We start from the raw sequence: 17747 nt of genomic DNA, 5'->3' as shown, positions 1-17747 counted from the left end.
GGGGCTGCTTGTCATCCAGCCTGTCACTGCAAAGTACGCTTTGGTGATTTTTCTCTCTCTGGATGTCTGGCTTTGCTGCTGCTCTGATCATCAAGTGTGACAAAATGGCACAGATGGGCCTGGTGCCTGGCTGGGGTGGAAAAATACTGATGGTGGGATGAGACGGGGTGGTTCTGGAAGTGCATTCCGGTCACTTGATATTCACAAGCTGCTTTTTTAATTCACTCTATTTAAAGATGTGGTGTGGGAGCTGAGGGCTGCTGAGGGAGGATGTGTAGAATGAAGCACACAATCAGTCTGGGGGGGCAGCTTCTTCCCCCCACCCTGGTTTGGGCCATTTGTGAGATGCTGCCCAGAGCCTCCTCTCTTGGCACTTGACTCAGGACCACTTGGCTGCTCATGGATAATCTGCTCCAGGCCAGGAGTGAGTGCAGGAGTAGAAGGAGATGTCCTGGATCTCAGCTGCCCTGTAAGCACGCGAGCCTCTCCAAACACTCAGCCTATTTGGGGCTAGGAGCCTGTCCCCACGTTTTGGTGGTTTGCTGCCTCTGTCCATGATGAATGGAGCCTGGCATGGAAACAGGGATGGGGCAGCAGACCCAACACTGCTGCAAATCCATGTGGCTCGACCAGTTGCAGTTTCCTAAATAGGTCTGAACAGATTTCAGCCAGCTGAAGGGCTGGCCTGGGCAGTTGTTCTTTAAGAATTTAGCCTGGTTCTATTGTTTACCATCATCAGAGTCAGTCGAATTCCCCATTTGTGACATCAGTGTGATGTTCCCAACCACCAAGCAGGGGACGTGGAAGGGCCAGGGTCTCTGTTCAGTCTTCTCTGTGATGTTTCCCTCCAGGGCTGAAGGCTAAACATAATGGTTATTTGGCAGTGCCTCTGCCCAGCACTTCCCAGCACTGTGAGGCACAGTGGGAGCCAAGGCAATTCCAAGCAGCCTCTAATCCTCTCTCCTTTGCACCAGGAAAATGGGCTGAGGCAAATCACCACCTTACTGGGACACTCCACCAGAAAAGTGCTCGGTGCTTCTCTGGTGCTGCTGGCAGGTAAGGACAGGACACCTCAGATGGGATGTCCAGAGCAGCAAGAACATACTGGCATACGCACTGGGATCCCAGCATCCCTGACACCCCTGACTCCCCAGCAAGGGGAGAGCTCAACCCCACCAGTGATCTTTTAATTAAGGGGCACTAAGCTGCCTCAGCACGTGCTGAATCTGTCTCTAACCAATGGAGCGCAGGCCATGACTGGAGATCAGCCTGTTCTCTGACATCCCCCCCATTCCCTGGTGCTGAGATCCCCTCTTGCGGGTGCACATGAGCCCGTTCCCACATACCTGGTGTTTCTTATCCGCCGTGGGAGACGACCTGGAACGTACGTGCACAGGGACCGGCTGATTGTCGTACCTATCGAGCAAGTCTTCCACAGACACCGATTTCCCGGATTTCCTGGCGGCGGAGGGGGTTTCAAAGACCTGCTGCTGCTTCCTGTAGCGGGGCTGGCCCTGCGTGCCCAGCAGGTCTGTCTGCGTGCCTTTGGTGAGATCCGATCTGGGTCTGTGATCCCGGCACCTCTCTGCTTTGGGCCGGCCGGTGACCAGGCTGTCCTGGCGCCCCGGCACCTTCTCGTCTCCGCTCGTGTCCAAGCAGTCCATCAGCCCAGGGGGAAGGGTGGAAGACATCCGTCCCGTCCTGGGTATCCGCTCCATGGACTCCCTGCGGCGGTAAAGGTTCTGGTCCTGGAGGGAATTCATGCTGGAGGCGGAGGAGAGGCTCTGGCTGTCGGGGCCACCCAGCTGCAGGTAGGAGCTGTGGGAGCGCTCCCGGAGCAGCCCGATGTCCTGCGAGGACGGCCGTCGCCCCGTTTTGCGCTCGATGTAGTCGGCCAGGGCGTTCTGCTGGAGCTGCTTGAGCTCCGGCTTGGACAGGCTGGCTGTGGAGGAAGCCTTGCCGTCCCTCTCGAAGATCTTGCGCCGGTCGGCCACCGTGTTCTCTGGGAAGATAAAATGGATGCTTTTCTTCTGGAAGGAGAAAGGCGACGGCTCCCCGTCCGAGATGCCCACCTCGTTCATCTTCTCGGGCTCCGAGTAGGAGCGCTTCTTCTGCTCCGCCGTCAGCCGCTTCCGGCCCCCGATGCGCAGCACGTGCTGCGTCCTGCCATAGTCCAGGCTGGAGAAGCCTCCTTCCGTGGGCGTGATGCTGTGCCTCTCCTTGGGGGTGTGCGGGGACGCCGCCGTGCTCCTCATGCCCACGTGGGCCGAGGCGGGTCTCTGGGGCACCCTCTTGGGCGTGTTCCCGAACGGGGGGCTGATCCGCCGGAAGGAGGTGGCCCTCAGCACCCTGGACTGGGCATCTTTGATGCTGTTCCTGTAGGCCCTGTTAAACGACGCGTCCAGCTGCGACCCGTGCGCGTCCTGGACGCTATCCTTCCAGAGGATCTCCTTCTCGGGCTCGCCTCCCAGCTGGAATGTGCTCCTACTCCGAGGAAGCTGAGCTGCTCTTATTTGCACCTCGTTTTCAGGACACAGGTTGTAGAACTCACTGGGCCTTGCCTGCTTCACCGAAGCCGCCATTTGCAGCTCGACGGGACGCCAGTCAGCCTCTTCCAGCTTCCCGTTCCTGACGGACGGGCTGGAGCCCCTGCCTGGCTCACTGGGCAGCTTGCTCCTCATGTCCTCTGGGCTGTGCACGGAGCACCTCGTGCCGGCGGGCTGGCTCGTCCTGCTGGGCCCATAGTGCTGGCCGAAGCTGGGAACGCCGGCGCTCTGGGGCCGGGGCGCGCTCTGCTCCCGCTGCTCAAACTTGTTGACCTTCTCTAGCACCGAGCAGCGGGGCTTGCCAGCCTCCGGTTTGCTGTAGGGAAAGCTTTGGGTGCTGCTAGAGCTGAGCCGGCTCCTCCCGAAATCCGAGGGCTTTGGGAGCTGCGGAGAAGGGGGCTCTTTGCACTTTGGCTCGGCAGCGTGGAACAGAGCCACGCTTGTGCTCTCCTCCTCCTGTCTCACGAAGGCCTGGGGGTCCACATCGCTCCACTGTCTGTGCCCCTGCTCCCTGTGATCCTTCTCCTCTCTGCTGCTGCTGTTCAAGAAGGACAGTCTGGCACTGGAATAACCCTCACCTGGTTGCGTCTCCCTTAGGTCAGAGCTGCTTTGCCTCCTGGAGCTCTCTGGGATGTTTTGCAAGGAAGAGAAGCCATACTGCTTGGCCTTGCTGTGACCCCATGGGTGGGCAGCACCAGCATCTCTCTCGTTTACCTGTGCGTTGCCGTTTTTCTCCTCCTGGGATCCAGGTGTCCAGTCCTCTTTTGGCTGGTAATGGATTTTCCTCTCACTAGCATCCCTCAGCTGGGCTTGTGGACCCTGGAAAACGGGCTTGGAGGCCTGCATGGTAGCCATGGTCTCTCGGTGGCCGTGTGCTGCCTTGGAAAGGGGTAGCAGCTCCTCCTTTCGCGACACAGCCAGGCCTAGCTCCGGGCCTGCTGCGCTGGGAGGTTTCTGCTGCGTGAGTTTGGCTTCGTGCTTTCTCTCAGCGGCAGGGGGCTGGTAGAAGATGGTCGAACTGTTCGTAGTGCTTTGGTTTCCGTTCCCATCCAGGCCCAGGGTGCCGCCGGCCACGGCCTTGTCATAGGAGGCCGGGAGGGCTGGGGAGTAGCCACTTTCTTTGGCCAGAGCTGGGTAAAGCGTCCCGGTGCTGCCGGCGGAAGGCCGGGGCACCTGGGCGTAGTGCGGCTCTGGGGAGGGAACGGCGTAGACGCCGGTGGGCAGCAGGGGCTGCCCGGGCTGGGCGGCCTGGGAATAGCTCTGCTTGGCCTTCATGGTGGGGCTGCTCTCCGGGCTCTTCTCCAGCACGGTGTGCAGGTGCCCTTCTCCGAAGGGCGGCTTCAGCAGCGGCCCCTGCGGCGGGGAGCTGATGAGCGGTGCCCAGGCCCCTTTCGGCTGGCTCCGGCCGGGCTTGCTGGGCTCAAGGCAGGCGCCCGAGCCGGGCCTCTCGTGGTGCCTGATGGCCGCGTAGCTGTCGCTGCGAGCCGGAGGCAGGGGCGGCCCCTTGGGGAGCTGGCTCTTGCCGTCCGAGGGGCCCTGCGCCGGCTGCGCCCAGGAGGAGGCGGCGTTGTGCCGGCTGAAGGGGAGCCTGCCGTGGCCGCGGCCGTCGCCGCCGGGGAGCAGGGCCGAGGGCTTCACCTCGTACTCCTGGGAGACGCGCTGCTGGGCGTCGTAGACCGTCCGGACGTAGCGGATGTCCGCCTGCCTGATGCCCTCCGGCAGCCCCCCGCGGGACTGCGCGCCGTCCGGGCAGCACGAGTGCTCCTTGCCCAGCGGGGCCGCGGGGTACTCGGGGATGCTGGAGTTGGTGGAGAAGGAGCTGTAGGCAGAGTCTCTCTTGCTGTGCAGGTGGGAGAGCTGGTCGATGCTGTTGGTGGATTTGGCCGGGGACAGGTGGCAAGGGTGGTAGGCGGGGGAGGAGCGCTCCAAGCTTTCCATGCTGCCCCGGGAGCTGTACTGATCGGGGCTCCTCCTCAGATAGCCATGCTCGTACGCCGAGAGATCGCTGGTGGAGGAGCTGGGGGACAGCGAGAGGAGGGTGAAAACCAGCAGAGGAGAGGCACAGCAACTTATAAGTGAGCTCAGAAACAAGATGTTTAGTTTGGAGATGAAAACCCATATTTGGGCCTCGCTCCATCCTCTGTCTGGAGTCATCCCAGTTCACAAAGAGGAACTGCTTGACATTGCAACACATGGCTCTTATTTACCACAGAAGGGTGGGAGGGAAATGCAGACACAGAGATGCTGCATCTCTGGAGCCAGGGAGGATCGACCCCACCCAGCAAACCCATCCAAAGCCCTTGGAAAGCTGAATGAGCACCACTGAGGAGGAGGAGGAGAGGAGCACGAGGGGCGTTCTGGGGGGAATCTAATCTCTTTCTTTTTTTCCCATTTCATTTCTTTTTATGGAGATGAAGGCTATGCCCTGGCAGGCTTCCTGGAAATTCAGCTGTCCCAAGGATAGTTTGTTTGCTGCGAGAAAACTAAGCTGACAGAGGGGAGATGTACGTGCCTGTGCCTGGAGGAAAGTGGGGTGCAACCATAGAAACAGTCTGAGAATTCCTAGGAAGTCTGCACCGCCACCTCTTCTTGTAGCTTAGCAGGTGCAGGTACCCCTTGGCACTTTCTCTGAGGTGTCCAAAGAGGACTCATGGCCACCAGAAAGCGATCAAAAAAGAAGGGTATTCAGAGATCTTTCTGTCCATGGGAAGGGAGCTCTTTGTGCCACTCACAAGGGGATGTCACAAACTTCTGCAGCGTTTGCCCTGGCTAATCCCTTCCAGATTCGAGCAAATACACTGAGGACTGGAGAGGGTAGCCTGAGGATTTCACTTGTCTTCCCTCTCTTCCCAGCTTCCCTTCCTCAGGTATCACTTTCTCTAGTTCTCCGTGCAAAGACATGTGCTGTCCTGGCAGAGCCTGCTGTGCCAGGGCAAGGCACAGAGCTGGAACCTGGCTCCAGATCACATCCCACACAAGTGACAGACCCAGGGGAGAAGGCTGCTAAGGATGAGAAAAGGCAGAAGGAAGCCTGCTCACAGCAGCTCTGCAGAGAGATGCAGAGGAACACAGGCAGGAAGAGATATGGCAAATCTCAGGACGAAGCTGGTTTGCTCATTTGAATGCACCACTCTAGTTTGGATTCAAATAACCATCTCCCTGGCAATGCCCAGCACAGCCCTAGCCAGCTGGCCACTAGATGTTCCCCGTGCTCCTTCTCAAGCACCCGGGAGACAGAGCCGTGCTGCCAAAGGCTCTGCCAGGAACTGCCTGGGAAGCAAAGCCCCTTGGTGGGAAAGGACTATGCTCCAGCATGAGCTGTGCTGAGGCCACAGACCAACATACTTTATTTTCTGCAACCATCTCCTCACTTTCTTTAATGCTCTTTTTTTCTCTTTCCTCTCCTGTGCCAAGGATCAGTCTAGGCAGTAGAAGAAAGTGATGTTTCAATCCCAGAGTCTATAATGGAGCATTTCAAACCCTTCTGCCTCTCTGGGTAAAATCTTTCAAGGGCGGAATTTAAACTTGTCCTTCCTCAAGCTGCCCTGCACGTTCGGCTGTGATAGAGCTGACTGCTGCAGAAAGCCACTGCCAAACCAGGAAACCCCTCCCTGAACTCCTCACGCTGGGAGCTCTGCCGCTGATGCACTGCTGGCTGCTCTGTTACACTGACATCCCCTGCCACCTACACCCTTTTCTTCCTTTTTCTTCAATTTAGACTTTGGATTTCTTTTCCTCTGCCGGGGAAACAACCGCACTGTGTTTCTATGGGGAGGCATCTGCAGAAAGCTCTAGCAGCATCCTGGCAGTGGGCTCCCACCTTTGTAGGAAGAGGGACTTGCTAGCTGCTACTCACCCCACAGAGCACTTACAAGAGGAAAACAAAGCCACTTGATCTGGGAAACCAGACAGGAAAACTGATGCCTTCCTAACTCTAATCTGAACCCTGGCTGTGTGTAAACCTGTCCAGCTGTCTGGAGGTGACTGGCACCATCTCCCCCCCACACCTGTGCCCCCTCCCATCCCTCCGCAGCTGCGCAGTACTTACCTGGAGTGGTAGGACTGATGCCAAGGGGTGCCAAGCGTACCCTGAGATATTTGCATCATGCTGGGATCGGGCTGGTTCTCCACGAGTTTGCTGGAATGCCAGGAGTGAGGTCGGCCTGGAGTTTCACTCCGCCTAGGTGAGAGCAGAAGGGGTTTGCACATCAGCAACAGGCCGGCCCTCCCCAGGAAGATGGATGTGAACTTAACACCGACATTTAAAACTGCTCGTGCTCGTTTGTGCTTCACTGCTGTGTTTCTGTCCATTCCAAGCAAGTCCCACAGTAACCACGTGTGAATGCCCCTCCATTCCCACAACGCGCTCCCTCTGGGATTTGCACAAGCGGGTCACTGAATGCCATGAGGGGGTGGAGGCCTGCGAAGGGACTTTTGATCTCTCCTGGGGCTGCTAAAAATGCAGGATGAGACGTGACAACCAAGTGCCAGCAATGTGTGTCCCTCGCATCCACCCCGGGCAGACAGCTGTCCCCAGGGTGTGTCCCCAGGCGTGGCACTGGCACGGCACAGCTGCCCTTTGGTGCCTTCAGTCACCAGCGCCAAGGCCTGTGTCAGTCAGCCCCGAGGAAAAAAACCCCCCCGACACCTTATTTAAAGCACAGAGTGGTGCAATGGAAAGTCAAAGCAGGGGATTAGTGATCGAGTCCCCTGAAGAGGCCACACAGACTCTCCTTTGCCCCAGCCTTTGGGCCTGTCCTTAATCCTCCTGCTGCTTCCCATGAGGGATCACTCCCCTGCTCTAGCACTCATTCCCACAGTTTCTCACTCTTTCCCTGGGAGAGTGAGGAGCAGCCCTGGACCTGTGTCCTACTGAAATGTGACAGCTTGCAGGACAATTCTGACTAAATAAATGCAAGAGGAGGATATGACACATCTATAGTCTTGGTCTCACTGAAAAATCCACAGTACAGCATGTCCCGAACACCTCAGTACACAGATTAAAATGCCCTTGGCACACAGACACTGAAAGCACTGCCTAAGATTGGGAAAATAAATGGTACAGGAAAGTGCAAAAAGTTAAAAAAACTTCTAAGGGCAAGTCCTTTCCTAATAGTAGTTAACACCAGCACCCACTGATGTTTGACAGCAAGGAAAAGCATAAGCAGAGAGTGAGAGGCAGAGCCATTTCTGCAGCATTTCTTCCATACAGATTTCACAAGTGCTGGGCTTTTTCTCATTGTCTGCTAAAAGAAGGAAGAAAAAGGGACATGCTTTTCCCTTTAACATCTGTTGTGGCAGGATTGTCTTAAGGGAAACTGGACTGGAGGTCTGCAAAAGGACAAGCTGAACCCAACACCATTTTACCTTTACGTGTGTAGGTGTGTTTAAGACAGAGCTCTTCCGTCAAGCTCCTTGCCCAGAAAACAAGGAACCTGGACACTGCCAGTCGGGAAGTTGACAAAACTGTTTATTAAGAATAGCCCACATTCTTACCTTTTCCACTGCAGACATAGAAAGACTGTAAACATTTTAGTGGAGTACAAGCCATCAGCACCAGTTTTTTTGCTTGGGGAAATGAATGATCCTGTGCAAGGCATGTTATCCCTTGGTTTGAATAGCAGAAACAGGGAGGGAGCTGGTAACAAATCATCTGAGCCACAGGTATTTGAACTCTTTTGTGTGATATCCTTGTAATAATACAACCATGCACAGCTGTGAATTTTAGTCACAAGATACGTGGTACCAGCTTAGCAGCTCTGTGTAGGATAACCTTGCACTGTTTCCACACCTACTGTCTTGGAAATGTGGCAGGTCCTGATTGATCCCAGACAAACTGGCTGAGTGATAAAACCTGCAAATGCAGCAGCTAATGCTGGACTTGAGTGAACACAAAAAATAATTAGATCTTTAACTGGTGTTACTTTGGTGCAGCTAAGTTGCCTGCAACAAAACCAGGAGCAACAGGTGACACTTTGGCACAGGAGGCTGTAGGATCTAAAACTGTAGAACTGTAATAATAACAACAATAACAAACCAGCCTCATCACCTTATCTTGCATATATTCTGTACTGTACTCGTGAAGGTGACTGGACAACCTTACTACTGAAAATTTCTCCTCTTCAAATAACAGACTAAGTGATCCCTGTGTTGTAAATGCCAAGGCTGGGAAAGGAGACTCCTGGTTCCTCATGGACACTTCCAGTGATCAGATAACCCAGGCATCCAGGTCAGGTTGGCATCATGACAAACGCCTGGGAGCAAAGATACCTGGGGAAGTCAGTGGGATGTGATGCAAGGCTGGCATCTGAATGGCAGCTGTAACCCAGGCTACACAGCAGGTACTGCCAGCTCACACTGGAGACTGGAAAGCAAAGGGAAAGGGACAGTTTTTAATCTCATCCAGCTGCTGCCATCTGGGAGCTCCCCGTTGCTATGCTGGTGCCAGTGCTGGCAGATGCAAACACAGCCAGCCCAGCAGAGGCTCCTCAGTGGCAGCCTGGCACACTGGGAGCAGTCTGGGCTGCAGGGACCCCATGCACATCCCTGAGGCCCTTCACCAGGAACTGCTCTGCAGCTCGCTCTTATTAGCAGGAGCTGAGTGTGCTCTTCTCTGTAATCTCTGGAGATTATCTTTATGTTGCATGCAAAACAGGAATGGAACTTTACAGAGACACTTTGGCACTAACTCTACAGATGAATCAGCATCTAAGGCTTTCTTCAGAGTGTAACTGAAAGGTTATCTTCTTCTCAAGGTTACAAACTAAAAACATCCAGAAAGTGTAGTCAGCCTGCTTGCTGTTCTTCACGTACTGTTCCTTGCCAGCTCTGGAGTACACACACAGCCTGAGGGCTCTGCAAGTTCCAAAGTACCTCAAGCCCAGCATCCTTCAGGAGTGCAGTCCATCTTCAACCAGAGCAAACAACCCAGCTTCTTCAAATTGCCATTAGCATTTTTTCCACATCCTTAGAAGGCTAATAAGTGAAAGCCAGAGAGGGATGTTGTGGCTGATTAACCAGCCACTCAGGGTCATCGGTGCCCCAATAAACTCATCTTTTTCTACTCCCACACAGCTCCTGGGGAGTTGTTTTCCCCATTCTCACATCCATCAGAAACATCATCCACGTGGCTGGAAAGAGAGAGCTGTGAACAATGCTTCTTGTATCACTGACCTTGTGGTCATTTTTCTCTGTCCCCACAAGCTCCAAACCCTTCCTCAGCAGAGAGAAGGAATGCTGAAGATAAAGACTGCAAAACCTTCCAAGGAGAGCAGAAGCCACCTGCAGATCCCGGCAGGAGCGGTGGTCACCAGGACACGCCTCCATGACCTGAGGGGATGGCTCTGACTAGCAGCTGGGAAGATGGGATGGGGCAGAGCAGAGAAGAGAACGAAGGCCACAGGGTCACTCTGCCATCACTCACAACCACAATCCCCGTGGATGTGCTGCCCCCAGCAGCCCTGCAACCAGGTGGCTGTGTGGGAGGTTGCTGGAGCTGGAAGGGATGGGGGACCTGCAGCACAGACCCTCCTCCTGCAGGAGAAATCAAAGATTTGGATGCAAGAGCAAAGCTGGTGCCTCCTGGATCTGATCCCAGGCACTGAGTCACAAGAGAGAAAGCCAAGAGGGCAGCTGCCCATCCTTACCACGTCATCCTCACAGCAGTCGAGATTTCAAGCTGGTGATAATTGTAACCTAACAAAACCCACGTGGCAGGGGCACTATATCCTGAGCCATATCCTGTGCGTGCGGCAGCAGGATCTTTGTACACGGAGAGATCCTGATCCCAGCAATTCACCTGCACCCTCCTTCCAGGGTGAGTGTGCACCTGCACCAACAGAAAGCAGAACAACCATCTGAATTCTCACCGGGACAGACCTGTCTCCAAGATGGACACTGCTAAAGGAGCGGGAGCACGACAAGGAGATGTTTTCCAGACATCCGAACGTGGCCGCAGCCTCTCTGCCCATCTATTAGGCAGGAGATGAAGGAAAAAGTAAAGCACTCAGAAGCCTATTAGGATTTCCACAGAGCGAGGCCACAAGCTACTCAAAGCAATGTCGCTCTTAATTAAGGTTCAGTCATGGTTCTAAAAATAAGCAGAACAGACGAGGCCAATTAGAAAGGAGTGGGAGCAGAATGGCGTCGGCTTGGTGTGCCTTTCACTAAATCTCTCTTTTTAGGCTCACTGAGCCCTTCTGGTAAATTCTGGGGCAGGAAGGATGTGGAGTGAGCTCCATCCCTTCACAATTTTGGCTGAAAATAAGGAGGACAGGTTAAAAAGACCTGAGGTCTATGAAATGTTATTTCACACCAAGGATCTTGGCCAATAGTGTCTCCTCATCTACAGGGGAAAGGGAGAATCATGCCCACACCCCCCAGCCCTTAATGCTCAGATGAAAACTTTCCCTAAGTAAAAAACACACTGAAAAACCTCTCACTCGAGAACTCCTGGGTGAAATGTGTCAGTAGTCTCAATATTCTCATACCAGGACACAACTTGCTTTGGCATAAAATGTTCATTTTGCAGCTCCCGTGCCTGTGTGGTGTTTCCAGCTGACACGTCAGACACCATTTGTTTTTCCCCTTTGATAAGCATCACTGGGGATGTCTGGGCTGTATCAGACCATGCTCTGAGTGCCATCTGGGAACTGGGAGACAGGTACCAATCTCCCTGAAGTGTCTCTGGGATCCGGAAGAAGGGAATCACAAGTTTCTGCTCAGAATTCCTACCATTACCATCACCAACTCTTTGGGGAAAAGCTCCCCACCATACCACTGGGGAGAAAATCCCTGTGTGGAAGCAGAGATGACAACCATGTATGTGGATCTAGGGACAGATGTTTTTCTGCTGGCTTCTCCTGACTGAAGTGCCCTCAGGCACAGGCTGCAGATGGAAGTGCTGGGATTGCTCAGAGGTGATGGCAGCTGTGAGCAACGGGCGCTCCTTGGTTGAACTTAGGAACAGTCAAACATTGTAATTAATGATTATTGGTCCTGCAAGTCACACCTCTGTGTTATCACGTATCTCTGGGAACCCCCACGCTGTCTTATCCAAGGAAGAGGCATTTATCCAGCGTCCAGCAAAGGAAACAAAGAGCGAGCAGCTCGCGGCTGGGCCGCGCGCTGCGGCTGCATCTTCCCTTCACCCCAGCACAGGGCTGACAGGCAGTATTTACACTGAGGACTTCTCCCTGCACAAAAAAAGGGTCCCACTGGCATTCCCTGACACTAACCAGACACAGGCTTCAACAGGAACAGAGGTGATGTACACAAACCTCGCTCTTCCTGATTACGGGGTTCAAGGAATTTGTCCTACCGGGATCTTCTGACAGCTTTCTATTTTGAAGACAGCATTATCAAGCAACAGACCGAGTCTGATTTAAATTCCAAAATGAGGAGTATTTCAGATCTCTATTTGGAGAAGTGCTTGCCACCAAGGTAGTCCATCTCTACTGCTCCCACAGGGCTGCAGCTTGGACATGGAGAAGCCAGGAGAGCCTTCAGCCTGGCACCTGGACCATGCATACAATGAGGAGCAGGGAAGCACTGGGTTTAAAGACTCTCTGCAACTTTCTTCTTTCTGTAATTTTACTCTGTTTCCTTTGCTGGAAAAAGTGGAAGAAAGAACAGACATGGAAAAGAAGCAGCTGACTGACTTACAGTCTTTGGGGAGGATCCTATTAGTCCCTGTCTTCTGCAGGGATTCACATCACCTCTCCCAGAGCAAGGGTGGAAAATCCAAGCAGCCAGAGCCTGCAGTGGCTACCCTGCCCACAGCTCTTGAGAGCTGCACTGATTTATCCAGACAGATGAACCGGCCCCACGGGCTCAATTCAATTAATTTTTTCTCATTCTTCTCCAGTCAGTAAATTAGTTAAAAAGACAGAAACCCAAGCATAGCTTAGATTCTTTCACGACCCCATATCCAACACACAGCAACTTGCAACAGGAGAGACTTGGAAACAATGGAAGGAATGTGTTTTCAGCGCTTTGGAGGAACTGGGTGGCTGGCAGCAGGAACGCTGCCCCGTGAGCCCGATTATCCAAACGGAACGTGGACAATGAGGCTCGGCAGGTAACCAAGGGGATCTGCAGGGCAAGGCTCCAGGCAGCAGCTGGGCTCTCCCCTGAGCTACAGGGCTACAAATCACAGGCAACGCTCCTGAGCTCCACATCCAAGCGTGGAGCTCCACACCCACATCCAAGCGTGGAGCTCCACACCCACATCCAAGCGTGGAGCTCCACATCCAAGTGCTCGTAGAGGAGTGATAAATGGGACAGAAGCAGCAGGGCCTTCAGGAGGATGTTTGGAGGTACTTGCACACAGCTGGGGGGTAACAGGGTGAATCCAATGAGCCGGGGAACTGCACCCACTGCCTGGGCCAAAGCAAAGGCTGCTGAGTCTCAAACACCCTCCCACAGGCACATTCTTATCCATTAGAGCAGCTTCCTGTCTGTAACTAAAGCTCCAGCCCGGGACAAACTGAGATGTGCAGACACAGCTTCCAATGCTGCCCGAAAAGTAAAGCTAAACATTGGCTCTGCACCCAAAGGCAAATTTATCCAAGTGAAATGCTAAACTTTGGAGCTTCTGTGAAGATCTGCTACTAAACTGTTGGGCAAGAAGGATTTACAGAGGGCATATGGTGAATGACTCATTGTGACAGGGAGGTGGTGGACGTAGGGGAGCTCCTCTCCCAAATTCCCTGTGGGTCACATACCGGGGGAAATGCAGAGTCCCACTCCTCAGTCAGAGATCAACTTCTCCTCAACAAAATCAGCTTGAGGAGATATTTCAGCCTCTAAAATCTGCTCTGTCCAAGGCTGGGCAGGGTCAGCATCCATGACTGCCTACAGTGGCCAGAAGCTGGAGCACCTCCACTAAGGTCGGGGAGGTTGCTCCAGAGATGCATCCTTGCTGATAAGATCAGAATGTGGAATTCCCTTCTCAGCTGCTCACTCACAGGCACTGGGCCACATTTCCACCAGCTCCAAGAAATCAGCGTAGCTTCCTGACTTCAAATAAGCCAAGGTCTGACCCAAATGCAATGCTGCAAATAAAAGCCACTGCTTCCACTTCCCAGTACAAATCTCAGAAGACCTAGACACAAAAATCTGTGAGGTCACCCAGATTATAGCTGACTGATGTAAGAGGCTCTTCTGATGCCAGCAAAACCTCTGCCTGAGTAGATGTTGTAGGACTGGTCCTAAGCTGCATGGCCAAAGGAGGGGAGTCATGCTCAGCCACAATACCAGCCAATGCAGAGCAGTTCAGCAAAGTGATTTCTGAAGACATTTAATCGTTCTAAGATGCAGATGGGTACTCAAGAGTCATGAATGCCAAACTCCCACTAAACAGCCCAGACTCTGAAGAAGCCAGGGGATTTTGGGATGCCAGGCACCCGAAGCTGGGACGTCACAGAAGACTTACACCACTTCTGCAGAGATATTAGGGTTCAGCATTTCTGATGACCTTTACCAGCACTGACAAAAGCTTCTGAGGAGACATTTCAGCACTCCTTCCCCGTGAGTGCCCCGCAGGCACACTGGCAGCCAAAGCAGTACCTGTTTTCCACCCTGTCTTTGCTTCAGGGACACAAACAAACACATTCTCACCTGGTCTTCAGCCGTAACTTGACTCCTGCTGCCCACGTGGCTTTGCCGGGCTGGAAGTCAGTGGTCACGCAGTCCGGGCTGGGAGACAGCTCTGTGCATCCCTGTGCTGCATGGGTGTCCCTGCCAGAGGAGAGCAAGGACAGGTAAACACCAGCACGCAAAACCTCGGCCCTTTTAGCCAACAGGATTTTAGGAAAGAGGGCAATGCACAGACCCAGAGAGCAAGGCAGGGCCATCAGGCCGTGTATCCTTGTTTTTTCCTGCTCTGCGCAGTGCTTGGCTCTGCGAGCGTCCCTCACGAGTGTTTTGGAGGAGCTGCCCAATCCCACGGCACACGGGAGTGAGATTAGCTCAGTACCCACGGCACAGAACTCATTATCCTGCAGCTGCATTTGGGGACACTAAATCCCCAGGCGTGGAGTTCAGGGGTTCCACTGGGAGATACGCTTTTCCCACATGTAACCACCTTGTGAGAGCTCAGGGAATGCTCTGAACACACAAGAGAAAGCTCCACACAGTGAGAGGGAGAAAGACAAACTTGTCCTACCCCTCGACTGATATTTCCACCAAGTCAGCGAACACCTATTTACCCCGCTCCGAGTCACAAAACCACAATGTAGCCATCGCTTCAGCTCCTTCCTTCCCCCTGGAACGCTCCACTATTCCCACTCGCTCCAATTTTTAGCCCTGAAGTGCAGAAGGGATTTGAAATTTCGGCTCGCTCAAGGAACCCCCACGCCGAATAAAAGCGGGGCTGAAAGGCCCCCTGCGTCTCCCTGCCCGCGGCAGGCCTGGCCCGGGATAAGCCGCAATTGCCTCTCGCTGTGTGCTGAGCCCACATGCCGGCATCTGGGGCTTTGGATAGCTGAGATGGCTTGGATGCCATTGCGGTGAGAGACCGGCCGTCTTTGTGTCCGGCCGGGTCCTCCCCCGCGCTCCCTGCCCGCGCCCCCACGTGCCAGGCAGGAATGTTAAGCCTCCCATGGCGGATGAGATACAGCAGGGAAGCGCAGCAGCACTTTCACCTACATTAGGGAAAGCGACTGGTCCGGAACGGCCTTTTTTGCTCACCCTGCGCATCTTCATCCATTTTTTACCCCAAATCCTGCCTTGGCTGCCTTTGCTTTCCATGTGCTGAATCCCGTCCTGCTTTGTCTCTGCCACTCCTCTCCGCTGAGACGATGTCAAGTCTCTGACCGAACTTGAAAGTTTCCCTTCCCCACTCCCATTCCAGCCTCACTGTATACCAGGAGCACAATCTCCTCTCCTGCAGCCCTGGAAGTGCCAATATCCTTAAATGCTCTAGTTCTCTCAGCTCACCGAGCTTACCACGCAAAATGACCAATTTCCAGAGGAGATTTCACCGCGAGACACGGAAAGGACAGAAGGCCTGCGACGGATGAGGATTTCAAAGATTGCATGTAAACAATTCATCCATCCAAATAGGTCTACAATTTTGTGAGCAAAATATGTTCACAGCTTCCGTGTTTGGAGGACAGAGCCCTGTGCTTCCCTGCTCGTTTCCTGGAGAGCAGAGTTTGGCTGTGCCAGGCCACACCACAGCAGTGCTTCTGCAGTGGGAAAAGCCACTCATGCTTCCGCTGGGACAGCTGTCTCTGAGGGAGCCAGGGACAATATGTACGGCTGGGGAACTGCCCCTGGGCCAAGAAAAGAGTCATCAAGAGCCTGAGGAACTGATAGGAAGGAGAAGTAAGTGCCTACAGCTCCCCAAGCACCACAGCCTAGTGATCTTTCAGCACTTGGACTTTTTTTTTTTTTTTAGAGAAAGCAGCTTTTGAAGGATGCTGAGAAAGCAAGAGACAGCACAGACCCTAAAACCTGCTGCGAGTAGAGCTTTCTGAGGAAGTCCCTTCCAAGTGCTCCCACATGGACCCGCACAGCCTGATCCTCCAGGGGCAGCCCCAAGCAGAGGGAGGGAGGATAAGCAGCTTGGGTGTTCCCCCTCTCAGGAGCAACCCCTGCTGCCAGCATGCTTAACTTTGGGCTTTACCTCACAGAGACAAAGACACCTTAATTAGTGTCTCCCTGAGCTCCGGAGGTGCTGGTGGGGGGAACAAGGAAATGCAAGAGAGTTTTTCCCCAGCCTCTTAGGAAACTGTAATTGCAGAGCTCTGCGGTGCATGGCGGGCTCAGTAAGACACTGAAAACTAATCAGCCACTCTAGAAATAACAACACTAATCAGGCCCAGTGGGGAGCACACGAGATGAGGATCCTTCCACCTGGGAGGCACACCCAGCTCAGGGCCAGAGCGCAGCCAGAGGGACGGTCCCCATGCAGGGCTGTCCCTGTGAGAGCAGGGCAGGGAGAAGAGCGGAGGCCAGCCAGGGCTGCAGGGCGGGACACGTCCCCAGACAGGACCCCAGGCCCACCCCTGTCCTGCCCTTGCAGCCTTCTGCCTTCCCTGGCTGCTCATCCCAGAGCACCTTCTATGGCATTCCGAAGGAAGGCAGCCCAGGCTAGCAACCAGGAGGGTGTTTATCCCTGTAAAGACACTTCTTCCACCATTAATGGAGACAGCCACTCTTGTGCAAAGCTGTTGGGGGCCTACCTTTCCTCTTGGCTCACACCTTCTCCTTACAGCGGCCCTTCTCTGAAAGCTCCAGCTGCCCCGGGACAGCTCTCCAGCTCCCTGTGGCAGCACCCAGCCCGATGGGATGCTCTTAAAGCCTGGGGCCGCATTTTATTTTGGGATGCTGCAAAGGGCCTCGCAATTCCATAGCTAAAAAGTATCCCTGGCAAGGAGGGGCCTGCAGTTGTTCCTTTTGTTATCATGTTGTTTCTAAAGCTCTCAAGAGGGAGACAGGAAACCCAGCACACAGAGTCTATTTAAAACTCCTTTACCTCCCACCTGAGGCTGGCAGCTGCCTCTGAAATCTTTCCTTTTCTGCAAAGTTTGTGTTTAATTATGAATTGTTATTTATACTTGCTGCTTCCATGGTGCCTTTGGTATTTAATACCACACATGTCCATGAGAACACCCTGCTCAGCTTTTCCCTCATCTAAAAATACGGCCTGCTTGGATTTTTCTTTGCTGCTAGTTGACAGTGAAAGAATACAGTGCTAGAGATGAAGGGCTTTTTTCAAGGAAAACCTCCTTCAGAAGTTTCCAGTGCCCCCTCCAGAAGAAAGGCAGCACCTCCTGACCCCACATCCATCTCTCCCCACAGGGCCAGCTCAGCCTTTCCACAGCAGGCATCTGTGAAACTCTCCCTACTTTTCACCACCGTCCTCAGAGCTCTTCAAGAACACATGGGTGGCCTTATTTTATATTAATCAACTGCCCGTGAGACTGGTTTGCCAGTTGTTGCCATTGGATGTCTCCTGAGCTGCCAGAGCCCTTGCAGAACTCGGTTGCTGTTTTGGGGAGATCCTTTGCCTCTGAGCGGGGCTGACTCTGAGCTCCTCTGGCCCCTTATCTGCCTCCCGTGCTGACCTCACATTACCTGCATGCTTGGAACGTTTCACAGCACTTATCTTAACCTTTTGGGCTCCTGGCTCTTCCTCCTCACTTTCTTCAGTCTTCCTTATCCTTATTTATAACCTTCACATTCCAGCACAGA

The 17747-nt window shown here is 53.8% G+C and overlaps 1 protein-coding gene across 9 annotated transcripts in view; it reads right to left on the bottom strand.

Moving 5' to 3' along the window:
• The window catches only part of SHROOM3 (shroom family member 3), a 111580-nt gene that overhangs the window by 11647 nt on the left and 82186 nt on the right, over positions 1–17747 (bottom strand). For all 9 annotated transcript variants that reach the window (XM_038134905.1, XM_038134906.1, XM_038134910.1 and 6 more), the window contains 3 exons: positions 14166–14285; positions 6595–6726; positions 1347–4563 (listed from right to left, as the gene is read on the bottom strand). In XM_038134905.1, the coding sequence (XP_037990833.1) occupies positions 1347–4563; positions 6595–6726; positions 14166–14285 (3469 nt within the window). The remainder of the gene's footprint in view (positions 1–1346; positions 4564–6594; positions 6727–14165; positions 14286–17747) is intronic.

Source organism: Motacilla alba, chromosome 4 (genome assembly GCF_015832195.1).
Source record: "Motacilla alba alba isolate MOTALB_02 chromosome 4, Motacilla_alba_V1.0_pri, whole genome shotgun sequence".
Classification (NCBI taxonomy): domain Eukaryota; kingdom Metazoa; phylum Chordata; class Aves; order Passeriformes; family Motacillidae; genus Motacilla; species Motacilla alba.
The sequence above is the reverse complement of the archived record's forward strand: the minus strand, read 5'-3'. Positions and strand labels throughout refer to the sequence as shown.